Source organism: Notothenia rossii (genome assembly GCF_949606895.1).
Source record: "Notothenia rossii genome assembly, chromosome: 7".
Taxonomy (NCBI): Eukaryota; Metazoa; Chordata; class Actinopteri; order Perciformes; family Nototheniidae; genus Notothenia; species Notothenia rossii.
In genome coordinates, this window is record NC_136905.1 from 67,102,504 (window position 1) to 67,129,226 (window position 26,723).

The window sequence follows — 26,723 nt, forward strand, 5'->3', positions numbered from 1 at the left end:
TTCCATTAAAGAGGATATATAATGTAGGTTCATAGTTTTATTCATATTTATACTTGAAATGCTTTAATGTTCAAAACCCCTCGTTCCTGTGGTACTGTCTGTCAGGATATACCTGTATTAACACTGTCTGAAACGCCCTGTTAGAGTGCCTGTTTCTTTGGACCCAGTCTGCTCTGAGTAGTTTTAGGAAAATAATTGTGCATATAGTTCTGATGCCGTGGTTGGAGATAAATGAATGGACACCAGTATGGCTATCGTATAAAGTCTGCATGTGACATACAGGAGGAAGGGGAGCCGTTGTCTAACTCCATGCTTTCTGACCAAGGCAGCCCACAAAAAACCGATTAAGTTATGTTATGTGGGTTGGCAGGCACTCCAGATCCCATTGTAGACCTATGTGCACTGACGATGTTTTATTATTAATTACCCTTATAACTTACATAAGTCCCCTCTTTAGAAAAGAGCTCACCATTTGAAAATAAAGCAGAAACATCCTTTATGCCCTTACAGTGTTTGTTGAAATTGTTCTTTATCATGGCCTTTGATATTATATACAAAATTACCTGTATTTACTTAGACTCTGAAATGTTTACAAAATCTAATAAGGCATTTCGTAAGGACATTTACTGAGCACACTCACATTTCCCAAAAAGGTATAATGACATGTTATAATATAATTAAACATAAATTAATTTTCACCAAATCCAGGGCGCCAACAGTAAAACGGATTTGTCTGCCTTTTTGCTTCAACCTGACATCATAATGATTTAAAATTATTACTAGAGTAACTTATATTTCTGTCTATGAGTATTAGGGTTAATTTAACTTAAACATAACAGTGTGTTTTCTGTTGTGTCTATGTACATATCATAATGTTTCAATTTAATATCGGTATTAAAATGGATTGGTTTCTATGTAGTCATCCTGACTTGTATTATTTTAATGCCTTCTCAATGTGCTTATTCTACGCAGAGGTTCTCATAATGTTGTCATAGCTCAAACATCCAATACAAACCCACATCATAATATTCCTCAGGGAAACTCCACCCTGTCCATGTGTGTGTTTACCACTATCAAATGACAGAGATAATTTCATATGTTTCTCATGAATATAAAGTATTGAAGTCTTCCCCCAACATTTCACTTATGTAAATAACAGCAAAAATATTTTTTCTGAATTGATTTATTGAATATGTATTTCATTCTTTACAAGCATTATTGCAGAATGGAAGTTTTAGGAATTCTGCTCTTATTTCTTATGTCCTTTTCCATGTTCATAGCTTTTTCCACATCATTTTCTCTGTTCTTCTCCTTTTCCACAACATCCTTTCCCTTTTTCTTCTCCTCCTCTTCCATGTTCTCCTCCTTTTCCATGTTCTCCTCCTCTTCCATGTTCTCCTCCTCTTCCATGTTCTCCTCCTCTTCCATGTCCCTTTTCTCCCTGGTTAATGGGAAGTCGATACAAGCACTTTAAAATGACTGAATCAGCAAGAGGGGCAGCCCAGTTTAAAGCACACATTAAGTCTAAAATGTCTTACCTTTTCACCTCCTTTGCATCCTTCCTCTTTTCCCTCTTCCTTCTCGGTCTAGATGAGGGAAACACTTCATAAGTACAAATGTTTTCATGCCGTTAGTAACAGGCCTATTGCACTGTAAGAAAAATAAACTCACCTTGTTGTCGCCTGTGATGGAAAGACAAAAAACAAATAAATGTTTTTGTTAAAAACATGTTATTAATTACAAAACAACTCCAAAGCATTCTTACAAATGAATAAAAAATTTACCAATTACTTAAAGAGACTTACGATCACACATTTTGTCTTTGCAGTAAATGCAATGGAGCAGAAAGTTTTTTCCTGGGGAAACAAAACATTTGGAAAATTATAAAGCTTCCCAGCAGTTATTACAAATAAGCAACAATGCTGCTATTCCCATGCATACCTGGTGTGGAAATAAAAAATATTTGTGCGTAATGTGTGTGTTCAGATGGCATTTATAAGGCTTCGTATGAAATAAAGATTGTGGGTGTGTCAGTGCTGCACGCAGGTCACATGTTGTTAAATGTGACAGTTGGATCATTCCATCACAGGTGAGGTTTGGGCTCAGCCTGGAAATCACCTGACAGTGTTTCTCCCTCTGAGAGTCGGAGCAGGGATGAAACTAAGTCAACATTTCAGGCCGGATGTTCATGTTTGTATAGCCGTTTTTTAAATGTATTTAATGATGGAGCTCAGGGGACTTCTTAAAGATTTGCCTGCTGTCTGTGTTGTTTTAAAATGTGTGTCACAATGGATCCCTTGTCTTGTATCTGCAAACCAAATCACGCCTCAAACAGGTTCTGCACCCTTGCAGGATGTACAGTGGCAGCATAAATGAAGACTAACTCTCAACAAAACATTTTACATTATATACCTTGCTGAGTAGCAGTGGTGGAAGTTTAGGGATACATTCTATTAATAAAAGCAATCACTGATGCTTGGTGCTTAAACATTCAAACATCATAGTTGATGGACAATATTTCCCTGTTGTCACAATGTTAAGATGCGGATTCTTTACTGATAATTCACAGTTTTTTTCTATTTGTGCGGTTTACATTCCTCCTAATGTAAATTAAAAGAATGCACAACAGGAATGCATTACTGTTTATGTTGTTCTCGAGTCATGAACAAACTACAACCTCATTTCATTTTGCAAACCTGTGATCCACAATAATAATAAATTATCCTTAAATCCTTGTATGAGCAGCTAAATGTTGTGAACGATCCAAATAAATTAAGTGCACAGAGCCATTCGGGTGTATAGTTGGATTATTATTACTGATGCATTGTTATGTATGTAACATTTTAATGTTTTATACTATTGGGAAGTTCTCCTCTAATAATGCATCTTATTTTAAACACTAATATTATGCTTTACATGTAATATATCGTTTTTCAAAGTAACTACTATTCTCAACTGTGAGGAGGAGGTACTGCGTAATGAAGGTAACTGACAACATCGTTCACATGTTCAGAATTCTGTGACACACAACTGTCTTCAGTCATTACAAAAACAGGTCAGAGACGTAATATGAGGTGATCCTAAAAGTTCACCTGAGGCCTACAGGTGAGTATCGCAGTAAACAAACTAATCATTGTAACATGAGATTATCTGTCTGCAGAACAATTCATGGTCGTATTGATCTATCTGAACATGCACAACCTTGATTGTTTGTTAATACCTCATGTATATGCAATAATATTATCTGTTTAACATTGTCAAATCAATTTGTAAATAAAAGTTATGAAACAATACAAAATGGAAAATAGGCAGGATTAAATAAAGCCTGAATAACAACTCTTGTGCTAGTGGAAATTCAACGGGGGGAAGCTCGCTGCGGGAAAATTCGACAGGTGGCCAGTCCGCCCCTGAAAAATGTCACGTTATTATAAATAATCATTTTGAAATATATATATATTTTTTTAATTTTAATTTTAAAAACACATATTGAATTAAAGGCTAAAGTCACAGTTTAAGCTGGGTCGTCCCTTTGGCAATCAAGATGCAGTATTCCCCTAGCAGGTGTATAAACTGTTAATGCAACCATTAGCATTATGCTAGGTGTGGCTGCAACTTAGTGAATGTGTCTGGTTGCGTGTTTGAGGTAGACTGGCAACAAATAGAAATGAATGAAAGCGAAGACAGTGAGTCTAATAGTTTGGTAAAGGTAAAACAGTAACATCAAGAACCGGTCAGCTTCTTCGGCTAAAACGCGGAGCTCAACACTAGCCGTGTTAGGGAGCGCTGTCTGGACATGCGGCTGCATGTCCCGAAGAAACAGTCCCATGAACAAGAAGTCGGGTTCTTCCGTACCTAGCAGGTCGTGTATCATCTCCATGTGGTCGGAAGGCTTGCTGTCTTCCAGTGCCGAAACAATGTGGAAATGGTGAGCGTCGTCCTCGGCCATTCTGCGGAGGGCGAACTGAGCCTCAGTCCGTGCGAAGGATACAGCCGCAGACGTCTCCAAACATCTCCGGCAGTTTGAGAAAAACGGCGTTTATTGCAACGTTCGGTTCAGTCTCGGATACTTCTGCGAGACTTACAGTATGTCGAGGTCACCAATGTAGTGCCGAGAGACGGGAGTCGGAGGCGGTGTATCGAAGGTACAAAGTTAGCTTTATTGAGCATAAAAGATACCATTCCAACTATCTGTTATGCTACGCACAAAATTCTTTATCATTCCGCCGGGTTATTTTGCACCTCGTCTTCTCGCACATTCCACATCGCAGAAACTCCGTTCAAACATCAAAACGTTCAGCTCGGTCGGTAATCGATGGCTATTACTTTTCTTATTCATAACTTTCATAATTCAAGAGATACTTCCCATAATTCATCACATTGTTAACATGGAAGTCAATGGAGAAACTCTTCAGACTTGAACAGTCTTCATGCAACTTCAACTGCTAACTGCTCCTTCATACTTTCACTCAGAAACCTCATTCCAATTTTAAAATGTTACACATCTGTCTGACATTATTCGTGTAACACAACTTTTAAATCTGATTCGTACTTTTAGAGATATTGAACATTGTTCAGACCTTGGTAAAGAGGCCTTCTTCAGAGTGTGTGATGTCACAGCTAGAGTGGAGGACAGATTTAATTTTGCCTTCATATTTTCTTTTAGACCTGCCATAATTCCCAAACCTAGCATGTCAATTATGGGGGTGTCATCATATGCCGTTTCAATGGAAACGCATCCCTCGCCATAAAACAAAATGTCACTGTAACTCCAATAGACACGGTGCGATCGCCCCCCAAACTTCGCTTGTATATCATCGGTCCATGCCTCAACAGCTCTACGCCAAATATGAGATCTCACCATTGGCTGTTGCCATGGAAACGCATCCCTCGCCATAAAACATGATGTTGTCGTGATACCTATGCAAAAGGTCTAAAACAGCACCAGACTTCAGATAATGGTTAATGGTCCGGCCCTCAACAGCTCTATTTCAATTATGGGGTGTCATCATATGCCGTTTCCATGGAAACGCATCCCTCGCCAAAAAACACGATGTTGTCGTAACTGATATGAAAATGGTCAAAACACCACCAGACTTCAGATGACAGTCCTCAACATGTCTATGTGCCATTAGTGAGTTTATCTCAAAAGCTGTTGCCATGGCAACGCATCCCTCGCCGTAAAACACGATATTGCTATAACTCCTATGAAAATGGTCAAAAAGTGCTCAAACTTCACGTGTGCTAACAGTCCAGCTGTGAAGACATCTACGTGATAGTTTTGAAATGTCTTCAAATGCCGTTGCCATGGCAACACAATGCTCTCTATGAAACACGGTTTTCTCATAACTTCAGTGAAAATGCTCCAAACGGCCCAAAACTTCACAGGTTTGGTAACGATGCAGCCATCAAAACATCTAAGCGTATTATGGGGTGTCATCAAATACCATTGCCCTGGCGACAGATCATTCGTCATCAAGTTAGTTCAATCGTTTGCAGTTCAAATATTCTGCTGCTTTTCCAAGCTTTATTACTTTATTTTCTTCTCTTATCACACATTCAAGCCTCCAGTGTTCATGTATCATTTCAATCTAAATTCTTCACTTTCTTCTTACGCATTACATCTCAAAATAACAATTCAGCGTCAGCTTTTCCAGCATAAAGCATTCCCACTAGCAATTTCTTCAGGAATTGCATTCACTAGTTACTACTACTACGCCTTCAGCTGCCCTCACTGGCAGTTCATAAACCTAATAACCTAGGTTCAAGGCTTGGCAGAATAATTTCTATGTATTAGTATGTAAGGGGGGCAACCATGGGGGCAACAAATCATGTATACAAACTTTCTTTTCGAGATGATAGTTACATTCATTCAAAAATAGCTGAAATACTTTTATGCAAAAATATTTACTAAGGAGCTTTAGTTAATTAGCAGGATTGATCCATGTAGAATGTAAGCTATGTGGACTAAAAATGTAGCTCAGCCTGGCAACTTTCAAAGATGTGTTTGTTTCCACAGATTCCAAAAAATGCAGAACCCTGTCTTTGCTGCTGCTTTTCTTGAGACACTTATGGCATTTGTCTGCGAGCCGGCAGCCTGCCTGTTGGCTGCATCTCATTAGCTCTAAAACTCTGCTTTGGCAAGGCAGCATTCCGTGCACGAAGAATTGTGGGAAATTCAGTAGGCGACCCCCCCACCTCCACTGTTTAGGAAGCTTCTTTAGTACTCTAAACATGTAGTCTGGGGTCTTGGAGCGCAGCTGTTGAAACCACAGTGGGACCTAACAACACACGCATCTCATTTAAAATGTCTGGATTTACATAGTGTCGCTTTAGATGTGAAAGAGCCCCATCATAGGAAGAAACTTTGCTATATTCCCCCAACTCGCTTGGTCAGGACACAAGAACATAATGGTAAATATCTGAAAGCACGCACACAGTAACCATACAATAAATGTTTAAACACAAACAAAAATATATTTACTACATATTAGAGTGAAATCTAAAACCTATATTTACCTTTCATTATCAGTACCAAATGTATATCCAAAGCCATCTAACCTGTATGTGTGTGCCTTATGTACCTATTCCTGACACGCAGAGTGAAGCAGGTAGGATCCAAACGCAGACAACATTTGATAATACCTTTATTTCAAGGTCTTGAGTAAACCTGGAACAAACAAAACACTCTACGGTGAACTAAGTCACGAACAAAAGAAGCACCAACACTGAACACAGGAGGAGACAAGACTAAATACAGGGAGGGGTAATCACAAGACGAGAAACAGCCGGGCAGGGGAGGAGAAACACAAGGGCCACAGGTGAACACAATCAAACAACTAGACACACCAGGGAAACTAACAACGGGAGAAAAAACACAGGAAGAAGGACCAGACATTAACTCAGGAGAAAAACATGACAGCAAAACCCAAACATACAAAATTACCAACTTGACAGAACCCCCCCCCTCAAGAGACGGATCCCAGACGTCCCAAAAAACAAAGTCCAGCAGGGTGGGTGGAGGGGGTCTGGAGGACGGGTCTCGGGCGGACGGCCCGGGGGCAAGGCAGAGAACAAGGTGGGGAACTCGGGCGGACGGCCCGGGGGTAAGGCAGAGACCATGGATGGGGTCTCGGGCGGACGGCCCGGGGGCAAGGCAGAGTTCAAAAAGGGGAACTCGGGCGGACGGCCTGGGGCAAGGCAGATTTCGAGGAGGGGGTCTCGGGCGGACGGCCTGGGGGCAAGGCAGAGTTCAAAAAGGAGGTCTCGGGCGGACGGCCCGGGGGCAAGGCAGAGTTCGAGGAGGGGGTCTCGGGCGGACGGCCCGGGGGTAAGGCAGAGTTCGAGGAGGGGCGAAGACCACAGCGGGCGATCTCAGGGGACTGGGCTCGAGGGCGAAGACCGGACAGCTCCGGAGGCCGGGCAGGAGCCGACCGGACAGGATCCGTAGCCGGTGGGACGGGTGTCGGCAAGATTCCCTACGGAAGAGGACACCGGGCTGGCAGGACCACCGGCAGGAGAGCAGTCGGCGGAGCCTCCAACGGCACGGGACATAGGGTTGGCAGGACCCCCGGCAGAAGAGTAGTCTGCGGGACCTCCAACGTGACAAGACATGGAGTTGGCAGGACCCCCGGCAGAAGAGTAGTCTGCGGGACCTCCAACGGCACAGGACATGGGGTTGGCAGGACCCCCGGCAGAAGAGCAGTCTGCGGGACCTCCAACGGGACAAGACATGGAGTTGGCAGGACCCCCTGGCAGAAGAGTAGTCTGCGGGACCTCCAACGGCTCAGGACATGGGGTTGGCAGGACCCCCGGCAGAAGAGTAGTCTGCGGGACCTCCAACGGGACAAGGCATGGAGTTGGCAGGACCCCCGGCAGAAGAGTAGTCTGTGGGACCTCCAACGGCACAGGACATAGAGTTGGCAGGACCCCCAGCGGAACCTCCAACGGCACAGGACATGGGGTTGGCAGGACCCTCGGCAGAAGAGCAGTCTGCGGGACCTCCAACGGTACAGGACATGGGGTTGGCAGGACCCCCAGCGGAACCTCCAACGGCACTTGAGTAGCGACTTGAGTGGGAACTTGAGAGGAAACTTGAGAGGTGACTTGAGAGATGACTCAAGAGGGATCTTGAACGGAAACTTGAGAGGGGATTTGAGAAGGGACTCGAGAGGAGACTCGAGAGAGGGCTTGAGAGGGAACTCGAGAGGTGACTTGAGAGTGGACTCGAGAGGAGACTTGAGAGGGAACTTGAGAATTGACTTGAGAGATGACTTGAGAGGGATCTTGAGAGGGAACTTGAACGGAGACTTGAGAGGGGACTTGAGAGGGAACACGAGAGGATACTTGAGAGGGAACTCGAGAGGAGACTTGAGAGGGGACTCGGGTAGGAACTTGAGAGGAGACTTGAGAGGAGACTTGAGAGGGGACTCGAGAAGATATTCGAGAGGGGACCTGAGAGGAAACTTGAGAGGGAACTCGAGAGAGGGCTTGAGAGGGAACTTGAGCGGGGACTCGAGAGGAGACTCGAGAGGGGATTCGAGAGGATACTCGAGAGGGGACTTGAGAGGAGACTCGAGAGGGAACTCGAGAGGAGACTCGGGAGGGGACTCGAGAGGAGACTCGAGAGGGGACTCGAGAGGAGACTCGAGAGGGAACTCGAGAGGATACTTGAGAGGGGACTCGGGTAGGAACTTGAGAGGAGACTGGAGAGGGGACTTGAGCAGGGACTTGAGAGGAGACTTGAGAGGGATCTCGAGAGGGAACTTGAACGGAGACTCGAGAGGAGACTTGCGAGTTGACTTGAGAGATGACTTGAGAGGGATCTTGAAAGGGGACTCGAGAGGTAGCTCAAGAGGAGACTTGAGAAGGAACTGGAGAGGAGACTTGAGAGGGAACTGGAGATGTGGCTTGAGAGGGGACTTGAGAAGGTTGGTTTGCCAACAGAATACGGGGGGCTGGAGTCGGCTGGAGAGCCAACAGGAGACGAGGTGCTGGAGTCGGCCGGTACGCCGACAGGACTCTGGGAGCTGGCGTCGGCTGAACAGCCAATCACACACCGGGAGGATCTTTGAAATCCAGCCAGGTAAGAACTTCACCAAACCTGGTTTCTCTCTAGCCATCTGGTACGCCTCTGATAACACAGCCTCTCGCTGCTGAACTCTGGGTGCTCTCTTCCATCGATCCGAGCAATTAGCCAAAAAAAAGGAAAATTCAATAACTCGAGCTCGAACGGATCTGCTGGGCCCATTTCTTGGTTGGTGCTTTCTGATACGCAGAGTGAAGCAGGTAGGACCCAAACGCAGACAACATTTGATAATACCTTTATTTCAAGGTCTTGAGTAAACCTGGAACAAACAAAACACTCTACGGTGAACTAAGTCACGAACAAAAGAAGCACCAACACTGAACACAGGAGGAGACGAGACTAAATACAGGGAGGGGTAATCACAAGAAGAGAAACAGCCGGGCAGGGGAGGAGAAACACAAGGGCCACAGGTGAACACAATCAAACAACTAAACACACCAGGGAAACTAACGACGGGAGGAAAAACACAGGAAGAAGGACCAGACAATAACTCAGGAGAAAAACATGACAGCAAAACCCAAACATACAAAATGACCAACATGACATAACCCTAGGAGTGTGACAATTCCAATGGTCTCTTCCACTTCCAATGGAACAAATATTTAATTTATAAACAAAAAGATGACCCTATTACCACTCTCAAATTGTTATAAAAACAGTGATAATATAATTTAGCTATGGCTGCCAAACATATGATGACACACACAGAACAAAACTCATATTGTCACTAAAGTGTGTATGTGGGGAGGAGGCTGACGGGATTTAACTAGCATGCTTGGAGCTGAGTATAAGTGAGGAGGGAAAAGAGCAAGTGCTTCAGAAAGGGCGAGAGGGAGTGAGGGAGCATATGTGCAGGAGGGTGGGAGGGTGGGAGAGGGAGCACGAGCGGATGGGTGCTGTGCAATCCGTAAACAGGGGAGCTCTGAGCATTTGTTAGACGTCTTGGCTGCTTGCCCAACTTGGCTCATTGTAATCGAGGCATGATCGTCGACTCCAGGCAGCCCTCTCTGCCGCCCCGGCTGCCTCTCGTCTGGACCCTGCCCAGCTCTCAGCGCTGACATGGAAAGACCTGTGAGTGCCTTCCCTCTCCTTCTCATCCCACTCTCTCTCTCTCTCTCTCTCTCTCTCTCTCTCTGGTGTTAGGTTCCCCCTATTCCTTTTCCTCTGTCGCAGATTTAGCTGTGGCTACATGCAGCGTTTCTCTTTCTCTCCCTGCTGTAGCTCCTGTAGTTGGCAGGAACGCTGGGTATGGAGTAAGCCTTGGCAGCGTTCTCCCTGCAGGGCCCCCTCCCTCTGCCTGTCCTGGGCATGGGTGCTGTCCGCTGGCAGACCCACAACGTCTCTGTGTATTTTGTTGTTGCGTGTGTTTGCGGCACAATCACAAGACTATCCGGCAGAACCCAGAGGGGTACCGTGCCCTTGCAGAGTATCCCCACTTCAGTTTGTGGAGGCCGGGGTTTACTTCATAGCCATTGGCCTCGCTGAGATTTAGATTGGGCAGCTGGACTCTCCCTTGCGCCTATTCTTGGTGGTATGTCCTCATGGTGTGTTGTGTTTGGATACCCTGACAACTAGAAGCTGTGAGGTAACCACTTTTCAGCCTGACACTTCTCTGAGTGAGTCCCAACTTCTGCTCACGTTGTCTTTCCAGGCTTGACACAAAACTGCATTCAGGATGTGTAGTTTGCTATTATACTTAAGGCTGTGCGAATACATTCAACATCTCAGTGTCAGCTAATCTTTGTAGGCGTAACAAGGGCAACGCTGGAAAAATGCACTGAATAATTTCTTGTCAGTACCAATGTGTTGGTCTTCGTGGGCTAACTAGCTGTGAGTCATCATTCTGTGTAACATCACATCAAAGCTGCCTTGACTTTTTCGTCGTCACTGGGGGCAACAGTGGAGATAGACTGACTTGTTTTGGCACATCTACTTCCTGTCTCTACCGAGAAGATCTGACCCTTCGAAAATAATTCCTGCAAGAGTGTGGAGAATGGGATACATCGAGTGAAATATGAGTTTTCACAGTTTCAACAACCCGAGTCAAAACGTTTCTATTGTCACTTCTTCTCAGCTTTAGCTAACAACAGTCAGTGATCCATTATTCATTCGAAGTGGGAAATACTTGTTTTAATTGAGTCTACATTTTAACAATAGTTTTCATTTATTGGGTATTATCAGTGCTGTTGTTGTCTGCTGAATGAAAACGTTATTACTATATGAGGAGAGATGCAACCGCTTAGTCGCTGGCTTACAATAATCAAATTCATAACTCTTTTTCCATCTTTTCAAAAGGTTTGAACTTTGAACATGTTCCAATCCATCACATAACTTTTTGTCAAGAACGGGAGGGAATTATTACTAAAATTGACGTCTTTGTGCATTTTCCAAGCTTAAACTATGAGATGAGCCAAAATAAACCATCTGCTTCTGAAGATAAATGTTTTTCTCTGTATCATCTCATTGCCTGGGGCATGTATTTATGAAACAACATTTATATGAAGTAAGGAATTATTGTGATCAGTCCTCGTGCTGGCATTTCAACCTGGTGTACTAATTTAAAGAATTAGTTCAACCTTTTGGAATATGCACTTTCTTGCCAAGTATTAGATGAGATCCAGATCACTCTTATGTTTGTAAGTTAAGTTTGAAGCTACAGCCAGATGCCAGTTAGAACTGCAACGCCAACTGTTTTTATAATTGATTAGACCTTAGAATAATGTTTCCCTTTCAAGAAGATTGTCTGCATTTTCTCAGTTTTCTATAATATCATACTTAATATCTATGAGTTTTGGACTGATAAAACAACTTTATTTTAAAAACTGGAGAAGATATTTGAATAAACCCAACAAATAATCTAGAAAATAATTAGCATATGAATTGATAATGAAAATGAGTTGCAGAATTCTAGTTATCTCTGGCCGTTTTGTTGCATCTCTGACATGTCATTAATATGATCCTATAGTAATTCTTAAACCTCATGCTGCAGAAAGGAGCCCCTCATAAACCAATCTCCTCGGACATGTGCCTCTTTAGTAGCCAGTTAAAGAAACCCTTAGGACCCAAAGAATATACAGACCAATATAATTCATGTGCTGCAGGCAAAAGGAAATGACTTGGGACATGGTTAATGCCTCAACGTTATCATTCTGTAACAATATCCTTATCTTTAATATCAGTGCACATTTCTTAACTCAGCACCTCTCTCTCACATGTTGCAGCTGGTACAGTAAGTTAATGAGGGTTCTTTATGAAGGGGAGTGTTAACACACACCTGGTTGCTGCTCCATGAGAGAGATTATCAGTATGGGGCCTCGTGTCGTGTGAGTAGGCCTGCCCTGCTGACCACATTGTGATTTTTAGGACACTCCGCATATGCATTCTCGCCCTGTAACCGAGCTCTGTAATGAATGCTCCATCTGTGGTTGTTGTGCGGGTGTGTTTTTGCTGTGTCTGTTATCACGGCACCCTTAGTGGTGTATTGAAAACCCTCAAGCACTGTATTTCTTGGCTTCTTTAATCAAATCTTATGGACTATTACCCTAGAACTGATATGATATCCAAAAGCTAAAAGTTACAAAAAGGTCTGTGATATGGCAATAGAGAAAAATTGAAATGTGTTAAAAAGTGAAATGTGAATTAACTTTTTTATTGTGTCAATGATTTTTTATGATCGGATTTTTTCCAGGCCCCCAGTGACATGATGCCCAAGAGGGATCATGAGAGGGACCTGGAGCTGGACAGGAAGATCGAGGCTCTCCGCAGGAAGAATGAGGCGCTCATGAAGAGGCACAAGGTAAGGACAAGTGCCTGGAGGCAGAGTGGCTTCTGAATGCAGCTCGTGCAGGCTTCCTTATTATTCTATTGTTTTCATTGACTTTCATTTAGGAAGTTGAAGAGGACAGGAAAAGGGCAGAAGAGGAAGGAATTATGCTGCAGAGCCGAAAGGGCAAAGCTGAGGACCTTACCATCACAATCAGCAAGACCACCAATGTGAGTTTGTTATAATGATGTGACTGATGCTATTGGTGCACACAGTCTCATTTAGTCGTGAAAACAAGATGCCACAAACACTGAGAATATTTTTTTTCTTTGGTATGAAGCAGGATAGTCGGGTTGTGGTGAAGAAGCCATTCAGCGGTGGATCACCAGCAGGTAAAGGACAGGAGGAGGCCGGGCCCAACATGGGAGAAGAAGGCCCTCCGCAGGGTCCCAGCCGGGGCCAAAGGAAGCAGCTAATGGTCACCATGGCTGGCAAAAAGGTGAATACACCTCAGTGCCAATGTTTTCCACTAGGAGTTAACAGCTCTTTTGAACCACAAAATCTAAATGCTAACTTCTGCATGCTAACATGCTCACAATAACAATGCTAAATAGTCTTTATCATGTTTACTATATGAGTTTAGCCTGTTGGCCTGCTAACATTTGCTAGTTAGCACTAAATAAAACTGATGCTAGAATTGAGGGGGGGGCAATAAGTGTGTGTGTGTGAGCGTCTGTGACACTGCATTTTATATGAGTAAAGACATGTTTACAATATGTTAGGAATGGGGGGGAATGTATTATTCAACTGTTATCCTGTTGAATAATGAAGATGCTTGATTACATTGTAGGATTTTGGTAGCCCTTTCACAATCCTTTGTCCACATGCCCATTGCTACAGTACTGATACCCTAATAAGAGTGTGTGTCTCTCTAGGGTAAGAGGGTGGTGAGTGAGAGGCCAGAGAAGAGGCCGGGTTCTGCGGACGTAAAGAGCCCTGCAGATGACGGACAGACGAGGCGTGTGGAGTCGTCGGGGAGGGTGAAGCATCCACCTCACATGACCAAGAGGGACACGGCAGCACAGGTGGGAATCAGTCAGTTATCATACGCTCCAGCATTTTAAACCCGCCATGCACCCTCCAGTGTGTCCCCACTCTCTCAGCCCCCCTTGTTCCTCCTCTCGTGCTGCACTGATGTGTTTTACATAGATGTCAGACATATCGGCTGGCCACACCCCTGCAGTGATGGAGCACAATGGTGTGTAGACAGGAGGTTGACTGGAGCAGTGACGGACTGGTGTGGGATTAACGGGGAGTGGGCTAATAGTTAGTTTATGTTAAGTAGATGCACTGTAGATCCTACATATCAGTTTCAAGGCCTACTACTTTTGTGCAGTCTAATCCTAATCCTAATTACGTTATTTATCATTTTTATCTACAGGATATTTTGTAGATGAATCGATGAATCATGCGGTCTGTAAAATGTCAGAAAACCGGGAAAATGTGTCTTGTATTATCAATACAAAACCCAAACATATTACGTTTAGTATGATTAAACAGAGAAAAGCAAAAAAAATATCCTAATTTAAGAGGCTGAAAACAGCATTACTGCCGTTTTGGGAGAAAAAGTAACTTTACTACTGATTATCTTGAAAACAGTTTGTTTTTCTATCGAATGACAAATTGAAATATTATCTAATCGTTAAAACTAATGATTTTAATCAGGTGTGATGGTTCTTTATCTTCTTCTTCCCCTATGAGCAGCTTTTATTTAGCCATTGGGCGTATGGATCAGGCTGTAAGTCCCTCCAGCTCTTGCAACACAGTTCCTTGTTGTTTTGTAGTATGAGATCAGAGACGGCATGTTTAACATCAATAGCTTCACTATATACTGTAGGTCTCAGATCGCATGTGACATGTTGTGCACAATGCAGATAGGCAGAGACACATGTACACATGCAGTGTCCCTGGTAGGGCTGTGATATACCAAACTGTCATTGACCTTAGGCCCCCCCCGGGTATGCAGAAACCGAGGAACAGCTGCTCTGCTTCAGTCTGACACACACACACACACACACACACACACACACACACACACACACACACACACACACACACACACACACACACACACACACACACACACACACACACACACACACACACACACACACACACATACACACACACACACACACACACACACACACACACACACACATATACACACACATAAATCCATGGACTGAGACACACAAAGCTGCTCAATCAATGAGTTGCTGCACAGCACAGACATCACCAATGTAAACACAGACACAGTCTTGTCTCGGGAAGGGTCTCCGGACACAAAGCTAGTGGAGGCTGAATATGTGTATAAATACATCTGCCTCTGATTGGCTACCTACTGGCCTCAGTCTGAGTTCATGTGCACTGTATGGGCCAAACACGCTGTTCTCTTTTCTTTATTTCTGGCTCTCTTGTTCTGTCCCTTTTTTATTTATCATGTGGACTGAATCAGCACTTGAACAGTAGCCAGTGCACCAGTGATCTGTCAATCCCAGAAACCTGGTTTCCATGAGGGCACTGTTTACACAACCGGTATCATTTAACTCGGTTTATGAGAGCTGGGGTGGAAGAGCTGCCAAAGGGTGTTGATGGGGAGAGAACATGTCATGGATCTATCTGGCAAGTGTTAGAAACATATTTGTGTGTAAGTTATCCATGATGAGCTGCACATTTATCTGGTTTGGCCTCGCCTCTGAAATATTTTTCCAATAAGTGTGTGTGAGAGTATGTGTGTGTGTGTGTGTGTGTGTGTGTGTGTGTGTGTGTGTGTGTGTGTGTGTGTGTGTGTGTGTGTGTGTGGGGGGGTTGTGTGTGTCTGTGTGTGTGTGTGTGTGTGTGTGTGTGTGTGTGTGTGTGTGTGTGTGTGTGTGTGTGTGTGTGTGTGTGTGTGTGTGTGTGTGTGTGTGTGTGTGTGTGTGTGTGTGTCTGTCTGTCTGGGGTACACCCTGGAAATAAATAATAACTGTGCGGGGTGTGGTGTATTTGGCAGTGTCCCAAGCAGATTGTAATGCCTGGAAGTACCCTGTGACTAGACTGTCAGTTCACACTCATAAGAGAGAGACCACAGAATAGGAAAAGTGAGGAAAAACAAGCTGGGGGGTGAGAGAGAAGGGGAGAGACCCCTGGCAGCTCGCTATAGCTGTTTCCAGCCTCCATTTCTCCTCTCTGGAACCTTTAGTGGTCTGCCTTCCTCTGGCACGATTGTTTCCCCATTCCCACCATCCTGAAAGGACCGATTTGATCTAATTAACATTCGACTGCCTTCTCACTCTGAAAAGGCTCATTATGCTGCCAAAGAGACAGGCCTGGCGAAGTGCCAGGAAAGGATCAGAGAGGGAGAGGAAGAAGGAGCGAGAGTAGAAAGAAGTAACAAGGTGGACAGGACTCTTTTGTGTTTGTGCATAAGCCTGGCTGCATTTGGGTGATGTGGGTAGCACAGTGTGTGCACCAGACCATGCTGTCCAGCATTTATTGTCATCCCCCTCCTCGATTGTTCATACAAGTGTTGCTGTTAATGGCAACATGACTCATCCACTGTGTTCAATGGAGCAGTCAGTAATACACTTCAATCAAAATTCACACAACTCTCTACCTGCAATGAGATGAGTTTCATTTTCCAAACCACTGAAATGCATCCACCTGCACTCTGCTATGATGACCTCATTGCAGAAAGGACATTTAAAACTGGACACAGAAGTCATGATGTAGCACCATGAGTCCACATGGGGGCAGTGTAGCTCTCTTAATCTAGGTTAATGGATGAGTCTGTGCTCTGGCCTGATGTGCTTTTACTGTTTATTGCAGCAGTAATGTGACTCTTTACATCCATGTTCAATTGGCTGGCGACAGGTTGCTGTGTCACCTTTATTGTTGTTATGTTCAACTTCCTTATTCTTTTGTGTCTCTCCTCTCTGACAGGATGAAGTTAAACAAGGGCAGAAGCACGCTGAGGAGCATCAAAGGCTTTCAGAGCAGGTACCACAATGCCTCCGTCGACATAAAAGAGCAAAGCCTATTAACGAGCATATTGTCACGATCTCTAGCACATACCCTTCCTAGGATGTGAGATATTATTTGCCGGGTTTCCACACAAAAAGACAAAGAAATGCAAATACACACTTTACCCTCCTCATCACAGTTCCTCACAGGGAGACAGACACGAAATGTTGGCACGCACAACCTCTATTTCTAGAGCTCATCCCCATCTGGCTCGCATGTTAACGTCGCTGGAGTTTCTCAGCTGTCTCGTAGATCGTTTGTGCGCCAAACATGAGAACCAGGGAGGCAGGGAAGGTGGGCTTCAAAGGCCCGCCGAACACACCGCATGACAAGTGATGCTGTTCATGCCTCTCTGCACCTTGCCTGCTCTGCAGCCCGAGCTGAGTCAGTGCTCAAAGAAAATACAAAGCTGAGTTTTTGTCAAGGTGTTGTGTAAGGGGTAAGGGTCAGACAGCGCTTTGCTTTTGTTTGCTGCTTTCTTTAACAAATGTACCAGAAACCTCTCCGGCCTAAACCAGAGCAGCTTTAAATGGAAGACATTCAGTAGTTGAGAATAAGAGCATTATTATTTAGCATGTACCAATCTACCTAAAATCAGCTCCATCCACACTCACTGTGCAACGTCCAGCCTACCTGCCGCGGCCCCCCAACGTAAGCGAGAAAATGACAAGTGCTAATTAGCAGGGCGGCTACTGTGTCAGCCGGAGACGGCCTGTTGGAACATGCGAGAAGCTTCCTCCCCTGTGGCCCCATGATGTCCTCCGGGAGGGGAGCAGAGGAGAGGGCGATGGAAAGCAGAGGGATGAGTACAGTACGCCAATAACTGTACAACATGTTTACTTAGCTGTGATTGGTCCACACCTGAGAAGAAAACATCACGCGTCTTGGTTTCTTACCAGCCACTGTGCTGTTTCTCTTTGTGTTATGAAATGCAGAGTGTTTTCCATTTTACACACACGATTCTAATGTCTCAAGACAGCAACATAATTTGCCTCCTGCTGTAATACAATCTAAACACTGATGAGCACTGATCGCCCGTCTTTTGCGTGATTTCCCTCGGAGTACAGCAGTGCCAAGGGCTTTGTTAAAAGAGCACACAGCCTCTGTCCCCTTTGATGTGATAAAGAGCCTGCATCAGATCTCTCTTTAGTATTAGCAAGCAATCCTTTCTGCTCTCATCGCAGTAATCAACAAACAGGTTAAGAGGGGAATGGAAGAGGGGGACCTAATTACATTTACAGTAGCCTACATTGCACTTTTCCTGGAATATTGTCTGAAATAATGGGATTGTGTTGCTTTGCAGTCGCCACAGTACACAAACAAGAAGCTTTTTCTATCAAATGGGAGCTAAGTGGAATGTACCGACACTAAAAGGCCATCACCAGCATTACAGTGACTCAGCTATGCGCGTTAACAGTAATGTGGAATGCATGAAAACAATTCAAATACAATATTGGTTCCAAACTGATCTGTTTGAAGCTGTTCTTGTTTATGACCAGCCAGGCTTCATTTCTCTGATTAGTGAGGAGATTGATGCTTCTGATGTATTATATCAAGGCACTCAGAGTGGTGCAGGTGTTTAATTCCATTGCGTTTCAATGCCAGGGCTTCATTACTCCCAAGTGTTGAGTAATATGATATTAATCCACATTCAGTGTGCATGTGTTATGCATTTAACACAACTAAACTGCTTTGTGTCTGCTAAGGAGCCTGAGAGCCTGCAGGCCAGCACTGACCTTAACATCCCCACGTCGAAGGAGGAGCAGGAGGGGTATGCGCGATGGAAGAGAGAGCGCGAGCAGATCGACAAGGAGCGAGTGGCACGCCACAAAAACTCCAAGGGCCAGTGGAGACGGGCGTGGGACCTGGACAAGACTGATTACATGTAAGACTCAGTCTCAGCTTTCCCCAGGCTCTTCATCTGAAAATGTCTCAGATTTCCTACAGTTTCGCTACCGTGTGATATTTCATTGGCTCCTTATATTTCTATGATGGGTAATTCAGTTCCAAGAATATTTTTTGGAACATTTGAATCAGCTGGAGCTTCAAATTCACACTCATCTTTCAAATAGTCTTTGAGCAGTTGGTAGTTGAGACGTTGTTATTTGTTCTGTTAGGAATTGGGAATCAATCCCTTAGATAAACACTTTTTTTATAAAAAAGATGATTATTTATGATTTCCTTTAACTCTGCTATCGTGTATTAAAAAAGGGGCTAGTTAACTTTTTGGGAAATTCGCATATTCATTTTTTGCTGGAACATAATGCAAAGATTGATGCCTCTCATGTTTATATTCAAACATCTAGCTTAGCTTAGCATAAATATTGCTAGCAGGATGAGTACTGTAAACTGCTTGCATTGCACTATTCAAAGGTCACAAATATTTCTACCAAATACCTCCAAAGCTCCCAATGTTATATTTTATATTCAGTTGTTTCAATCTGTACAGTAATGCAGAAATGTAAAAATGACAATTTATGGTTTTACAAAAATGAATTCTGGGAGTATATATTTTTTTATTGCGCCGTTTCATTTAAAACATTTAAACTTGTAGACTAGGTTTTTTTTCTTCGTTTTTCTTCGCATGGCTTTGTTCAGACAAATGCCATGCTAGTTAATTCCCCTACTTCTCGCATGATGCTAAGCTAAACTACGCTAACAATGTTACTGTGTTAACAGACAAACATGAGTGTGGTTAGGTATCAATCTTTTATAGTTCTATTCTCAAGTCTCTGCAGGAAAATAAATAGGCACATTTCCCCAAAAAAGGCTTACTATTACTTTATTAATTAGCGAATTAAAAAAATACGCTGCAATTGGGTACAAATTATCTTATTTTGGAGTGCAATCAAATTGTGTTTCAATCTTGTTTTTCTTCTGAAGCTGCTGAAAAGCTTCATTCACTTTCAGTGCAGATGTAAATAACAAACAATTTGACCTTGAAGAAGTTCCTGTTTCTTTCTATATTAGTCAGTGGAGGAATCCATTAGACGAGGTTCTCGGAAACTACATATCCTCCCAAAGGACCACCAGACTAAATCTCATGAAGTCACAGGATGTTTCTAAATTATTGTGTCACTAAATAATCAGGCAAATTGAATCATGATATATTCTATTTGGTAATAATATGTTAGCCTAACTATTTGTGCGTTCTCATTTTGTGAACAGTTTTTGAAAACGCACATTAGCAACCTAAACTGACTGGAGGAAAGAAATGCAGCACATTCCTGTCAAGTGTTTGTTAGATTTCAAACAAAACAAGCTGTTGTACACAGAGTTACAGAGAGAATAATGTGCTGTTTAAGGAAGCTTCGAAATGTAAAGAGACAAGGGAGGAACGGCTATTTTTAGTTCAGGATAAGGGATGGAATACCTTGCCTTATTTGGCGAGGCCGTAACAAGGCACTGGAGTAAGAATAGAAGAGGAAATGTGTTTTTTATTCAACAATATAAATGGCTTCACTGCTTGTAAAATACAAGGGTGTTACTCATGGAGTAAAAACCTCTCACTGATCCTGCAACACCTACAATTCTCATAATGTATAATAATGACACTTCAATGTCAGAAGAGGCTGCTGGTGGGATGGATTGGCTGTTATGTCACCTGGACTCCATTGGTTTAACGGAAACCTCCTCTTTTAGGTTTTCAGACAAATCCATCCCTGACTGGGGGCCTTCCAGCAGAGGTGAGACATTCACACAGGCAATACTGAAAACGTGTTATAAGACCTTTCCCCACACACTATGAAGATAACATCATGTGTTTCGTTATATTGGTCCTGTTTTCTTATTTTTTCTTATATTTAATCCATGTTCATCTTCCAGGTGGACGAAATGCTAGAGGGAGAGGACAGTCCAGGGCAGGTGCGGTTTCCCACACTTAATCATGTTTAGAGCCTTGAAATCATCATAAGATGTACAAAACTTTAATATTTTGTGTTATTTTCTGAAGCCTCAGTGAACCAGTATTCTGAGAGTATCTTGCAGCTATATTTTGGCATTTACGTTGAAACCAGATACTGGTGTGGGATAAAATTCACAAGGGGTTCATTAAACTGGTCCAATATTAGCTTGAAATAGGCAGATAATATAGAGACAGTGCTCAACAATCATATTAAAAGATGTATAACACCAGACGAAGATTAAACTATTTCATAGACTCTTGTCTCAGCAGAAAAGAGAAATTGCTTTTTATGTAAAATGCCCTTTTATTGTGAGCTTCATTCACTGTGTCTTTCTGTCCTAGGTCACGAGAAGCGGGGGAAAGACAAGGGAGCTAAAAACGTGCAAGTGATAAGCAGCAAAGCAAAAGGCATAGAGCGTCTGACAGGAAGAGCGAGGAGGTCAGTACAAACAGCACACACAACACTGATGTTCATGAAAACATGCAATGACTAATGAAATACATGAAGCGAATGGGGGAAGGCACGTTGTTGTTTTCCCGGCCTGTGCCCTATTGTACAAATTCTTCTTGATGTCATGAGGCTACATTTAGAAGTTGTGGCAGCTGATTAAATAGCCCAGAATGCCTCATTGGTATATCACTGCATTCATGTATTTCTCCTCCAGCTTTCCTCTGCTGTGAAAGCAGCTACTTTGATGGGTTGAGTGAGGAGGCTTTCAGGGTGTGTTGCTGCACAAGTATCGCCCATCATCTTAAAAGGCCAAAAGGTCACAAACCAAGAAGTGAGACACTTATTACGGCTTTCGGCACTGCACAGCCCAGGGCTAACAGTTGACTCAGGGAAAATTGAGTTCCCTTTTCACACACACACATTGTAAACCCAGGTTTTACTTTTGCGTTTAAGCTGTACTTGTACTAACCGTTGGGTACATTTTCGTTAGGGCTGCTCAATTAATCGTATTTTAATCGCGATTACGATTATGGCTTGCAACGATTACGAAAACAACGTAATCTAAATAAAACGATTATTTTTTTATAATTACTTTTTTTTTTATAATGTTTTTTTGTTTGTTTTTCAGTTGAATTATACTTAAAGTTCAGGGTAATCAACTGTTAAAAACATACTATTCACATTTTTTTCTCTCCAAAAAATGGATGTTTTCAAAGTCAAAGAATAATCGCATTTAATAATCGCAATTACAATTATTGACCCAAATAATCGAGATTATGATTTTTGCCATAATCGAGCAGCCCTAATTTCCGTGGTTGAAAATAAAACATGTTTTAGTCCTGTTTTACAAGGCAAACCCTTCTTCTGAGCAGGGCCAACAAGCCATAGGAGAAAGTTGGTTGTTATTCCACTTTGGATTGTACCAGTGTGAAACCTGGGAAATAATTCAAAGCCATATTATAACCTTTTTATGTAAACGTGTAATGGGACCGATTATTTCCTTTCTTCGTGTCTCAGTGAAAATAAATAGGAAAGGATCATGAGCATTCAGGTGTGTCCTAACATATTCTTGTTATCAGGCTGTGCTGCTGTCACAGCTGGCAGTAGATTGCAGTTTAGTCATAGGCCACTGAGGCTTCAACAGCTGAGACTAAAGCTAGCTTTAGCTAAACTACTGGCAGCTATCTATCTCCACTGTTTTGGTCCTTTACTGTCTCTTTATCAAATTCCTTTCTCCTTTAGATGGCAGGCAAATGAAGACGGAGAGGACCTACAGGTGAGACATGGGCAAGTGTAAACATGACTTGGTTCATAACTGTTAATAAAGGTGTAAAAATGTATTTGCTGCTCAAATCTCATCCTCCAGTCTGCTGACACAACGTTAGAGGAATTCTTGGAGGAACTTGACGCCCTCAAGGACGCTGATGTAGAGGATCAGAAAGATGTGGGCTTGAAAATGGAACCGTCACAGAGCCCAGATTCACTGAGAACATCTGAGGAAGTGAGTGGATCCACCACTGCAGTCACAGAGGACACCCCCCCAGATGACATGGCGGATATGTCGTCCCCTCAGGGTTCGGAAAAGAAAGTACGCTTCTCAAAGGAACTCATCCAGGGGTCTCACACAAATCAAACCACAGGCTCTCAGGACTCTGCCTGCTCAGAATCAAAAGGTGCAAGCTCCTTGAAAGATTCCTCACCTAAAAAACAACAACATCAAGTGCAGGGGCCACAGCGGCCTCTTGAAAGTGCAAAGCAGGACGTGGATCAGGAAGATGTCTCGTCAGCTCCTCCTATTGCCCAGCAGCAGGCTTCTGAAATCAAATGTGGTGAAAAAGACAGTGGCCCCAGTACAGCTCCCAGCTCCATCTCCGCAGAAAAAGACAGTGCCTCTCGACAGGAGAACTCTGTCCAATCTATAGAGCTTGCCAAGTGCAACATCAGCAACACAAACACAGGTACGCAGAAACATCCTTGGCTATGCATTTTCTAACAGTGCACCTGGGTGATATATAACTAAGCTAATGTTGATTTTTCTTTAAAAGAAGAACTAATAGACTCCGGCCTGTCTGTCCTGAGTCTGGAGTCGGGAGAAACACACCCAACACACTCCACCAGCAGCGACAAGGTCAGTGTGCGTGACGGGAAGAGGGAAGAGAGAATCAATAAATGTATAAATGGACTTCGGGAAGAAAGTGCAAATGTACCATGCTTTTAATGGATGAGAAGAGAGAGGCAATTTTGGTTTTAGTACTTCTCTAATGTGAAAAAGTCTCATGAGAGAATGCGTCTTCATCCCATCCACCACTGAAACAGCTTGACAATATATAAAACCATTTCTAAATGCCATATTCATTCATTTAGAAAGGAAATACGTAACTTGATTATTGCACATCCAGTTGAACTAATACCTTTATGTATGCTGTTCTCTTTTTGTTGCAGGCAAGAGAGCATGGGAAGATTGTTTGACATTTTCGGGATGTAAATACTGAAACCAAGTCACAGCAACACAGACTTTGCCACTTTGCATTTGAATTTTGCTTCAGGTAGCTCATTTGAGATGCCCTGATTATGGCTTACACAGAGCACCATGGTTTAATTCTGCTATGGTTTTCAAATCGTCTCAAATTTGGATGAAGGAATGTTCAACATTTTCCTGCTCGAATATTTTTTTACATCCAAGCACTATGAGTATTAAAAGCATGTGTACTGACACAATATTCAGCATGTCAGTACGCTGCCTGAGTGCAATATCATTGAATGTTTACATTTGTATGAAAATGTCAAGGTACATATCAGGAGGTAAGCTAATCAGTAACACTTAGATATAGCTCTTGAATAAAAACTTCAGCCACAGTCTAATTATCTAGTGCCTGATTCTGCCTTAGAGGTATTTTTCAATAAGTAAATTAAAGTCTATGTTATATAATGATACAGTAGCGACTGACATACAGTAGAGCCTGTATTTCTACCCACAGATAGTGTTTATTTACTACTTCCTGCATCAGTCTATGGCCTTTCACCAATCAAAAATCAAATCCTTCCTTGTTAAATGGCACATTTGAGACTTTTTGGCCACTGCCATATGCTTAGGTTTCTAAAATATAACTCCATTTGGTTGTTCTTAACAGTTTTAAGGGGTACTTAATCAAGGACACATCAAGCTCTGTTTACGCTTCTTGGTGAGCGTTACTCATCTTGTAAAATGTAAACGTTTTCTGTGGCTCTAGAGGAAGTTTATCAAATTGGATAAAACAAGCAGAATTGAAGTCTCAAACGTGCCCTTTAACACATAGTTTTACAGCTGAATCCCAATCATCTGGTCTTCCTCAGACTCTTATGTGTCTTCTTAACATGGAATTGTAATTGTCTGTAAAATTACTTATTTAAACAACGGACTGCAGGATAATGAAAGTGAACCTTTTGTGAATCAAAAACTAATTTGGGAACTAGAACATTATGTTATTTGAAGCTTGCTCCTGCTGTTTTAAAACAAGCAGTGTTAAGCGACCCAGTGCATAACAGCCTCCAGCCTTTTTCTCTGTAGAGGCTTTTGGCCCCTGTGGGACCCACAGACTTTCAGCCTTTAGTCCACAGTCAAAACACTGGGATTCAGCTGCAATTCCCTTTTGGCATTGTTTTGTATTGTGAGCGCTTTTATAATCATGAAAGACAACTTATATTTTTGAAAAGCTGATGAAGCTTCAAGAATTTAGCCATTTGTTGTGCCTTGCATATTTGCTTCTTCAAATATTGAAGGTGTAGCGTAATTGTGTGTACCATAACATGCAGTAGTGTTAAACACTGTACTAAACATCAGCATTGATTTTATTTATTTGCCTTTCCATTTGGACAAAAGAATGTTAATTAGAATGATTTTACACAGCTAAATATGTTGTGAAACAATGTCTACTCTATGTACATTTCAGTAGCTGTTTTTTTCCCTCTGTGAAATGTATGGATTTGTTTTATTTATTGCCATTCTTACATTGTTTTTGGTTTCAAGTGAAAACTATATATAATAACAGGCCTCACAAGAACTCTGTCCTCAAATAAGGTGTTTGGCTTCCGCCAGGCAATAATACAAAAACAGTTATGTAACCGTAAGTAGTGAACATAGTGGCCTACTCCGTGGGGCCCTGTCAGCTTCAGCTGTAGTTACATAAAATATAAATCATCAGAAATCTAGCACACTGGAAAAACTAAGAAACAATTCCGAAATTCTAGACATCAAGAAAGAATGTGTGCTGTTTTTGAGTTGTGGCCTTATTCTATATTATATATGGAATTTGAATGGAGGGTAAAGGAAACATTTGTTTGCAAAACAGATAATACAGATTACCTCTGCAATATTTAAACTTCCCTGTGGGATTCAATTGAGTGAAATTAAATGTAGAACCTACAACCATAGAGCAGCTGTGCATTTGTGCTTGATTAGCATTTAGTTATTATACATCTGCACTGTCACCTCCACTGCTGTCCTCCATGTTTTCCCATACTCTCATAAGGAAGGAAGGAAGGAAAATGTGTTTGTGTGAGTGCCTGTTTATAAGTGTGTATGTGATTCCTACTTATTTAAATCTGTGTGCAGCATAGCTTAATTTACCCTAAATCCATTTGGAAGGAGGCATACAGATCATAAATAAAGATCATGATTTTTTCTGTTTTTCAAACTCTCAAATCATGACTGGCATTGTTTTTTTGCATGTTCAACCCTCTTTTACCTTCCACCCCATTTGACAGTTTCCCCTGCGATAAACAACACAAATAATATGTATGCAAACCTTTCTCTAGTTGTAAAGTCCTACAAATAAATAAAATATAAGGCTGTGCTGATGTTCAGAGAGAAAGGAGGGCAGAAGTGTTGTAAATGTAGAGCACATTTTGGCATCAACAGCCTTCATGCTGGATTTGATTAATTTCTGATGAATTCTCCGCAGGGCTGTCGGGTTGGAAACGGCTCCCTCTCAGCCCTACAGGTGGGACCTCCCATAGGTGCAACTGTTTTAATTATCCTCTCCCAAGGCTATCTCCATAGTGGCCTTCTGCTGCCACTCAGGCTCTAGGGCATATGTGACCTCCTGTGCAGTTACTAAAGCAGCCTCATACTCCTTGAAAATGAAACCTTGTTTTCTTTAGATATTATATTTGATACAAGCCTAAAGGTTTCTTGATCTCCCAAATGATGTAAAAAAACATGGTTTTAATCGATAACACTCCTGGAACACTTTGGTGCTAGGCTACCCAAGGTTTAAAGGGTCTGGCGCAATGGTACAGTGCTACAGTGGGGGTGTTGATATTATGGAAATTAGTCCCGTAGGCTGTTAGAGGGTGGAAGTGCAGTGTAGGATTATTTCATCTGCAGTCTACCTAAACTTGCCTTCCTAAGGTAGAAAAAAAGAGCTAGATTGGTGGACTAAAACAGCTTTAAACAAGATGGTGCTGAGACCTGTCA

At 42.6% G+C, this 26,723-nt stretch overlaps 2 protein-coding genes across 7 annotated transcripts; one reads left to right on the forward strand and one right to left on the reverse strand.

The window, feature by feature from the left end:
• Positions 1–1,138: 1,138 nt before the first annotated feature.
• LOC307013919 (uncharacterized protein) lies at positions 1,139–9,793 on the reverse strand. Of its 4 annotated transcripts, XM_079641539.1 has the most exons (5): positions 1,942–2,094; positions 1,806–1,856; positions 1,672–1,682; positions 1,539–1,586; positions 1,139–1,441 (listed from the first exon to the last, which is right to left on the reverse strand). In XM_079641539.1, the coding sequence occupies exons 1-5, from the start codon at positions 2,077–2,079 to the stop codon at positions 1,216–1,218; spliced, it is 474 nt and encodes a 157-aa protein (XP_079497665.1). In that variant the 5' UTR covers positions 2,080–2,094; the 3' UTR covers positions 1,139–1,215. The 4 variants fall into 4 exon arrangements, 3 of the variants coding, with proteins under 3 accessions (XP_079497665.1, XP_079497664.1, XP_079497663.1); XR_013801106.1 differs by lacking the exon at positions 1,942–2,094 and adding an exon at positions 3,853–4,192 and having other exon boundaries at positions 1,672–1,856; XM_079641538.1 differs by lacking the exon at positions 1,942–2,094 and adding an exon at positions 6,582–9,793 and having other exon boundaries at positions 1,672–1,856.
• Positions 9,794–9,971: 178 nt separating this feature from the next.
• On the forward strand, positions 9,972–25,949 carry ccdc9b (coiled-coil domain containing 9B). Of its 3 annotated transcripts, none has more exons than XM_079641534.1 (14): positions 9,972–10,156; positions 12,774–12,881; positions 12,974–13,078; positions 13,189–13,347; positions 13,784–13,933; positions 16,833–16,889; positions 18,620–18,798; positions 20,556–20,599; positions 20,739–20,777; positions 21,160–21,256; positions 22,511–22,544; positions 22,635–23,226; positions 23,314–23,396; positions 23,711–25,949. In XM_079641534.1, the coding sequence occupies exons 1-14, from the start codon at positions 10,145–10,147 to the stop codon at positions 23,735–23,737; spliced, it is 1,686 nt and encodes a 561-aa protein (XP_079497660.1). In that variant the 5' UTR covers positions 9,972–10,144; the 3' UTR covers positions 23,738–25,949. The 3 variants fall into 3 exon arrangements, with proteins under 3 accessions (XP_079497660.1, XP_079497661.1, XP_079497662.1); XM_079641535.1 differs by having other exon boundaries at positions 13,192–13,347; XM_079641536.1 differs by lacking the exon at positions 9,972–10,156 and adding an exon at positions 10,250–10,701.
• Positions 25,950–26,723: the final 774 nt, after the last annotated feature.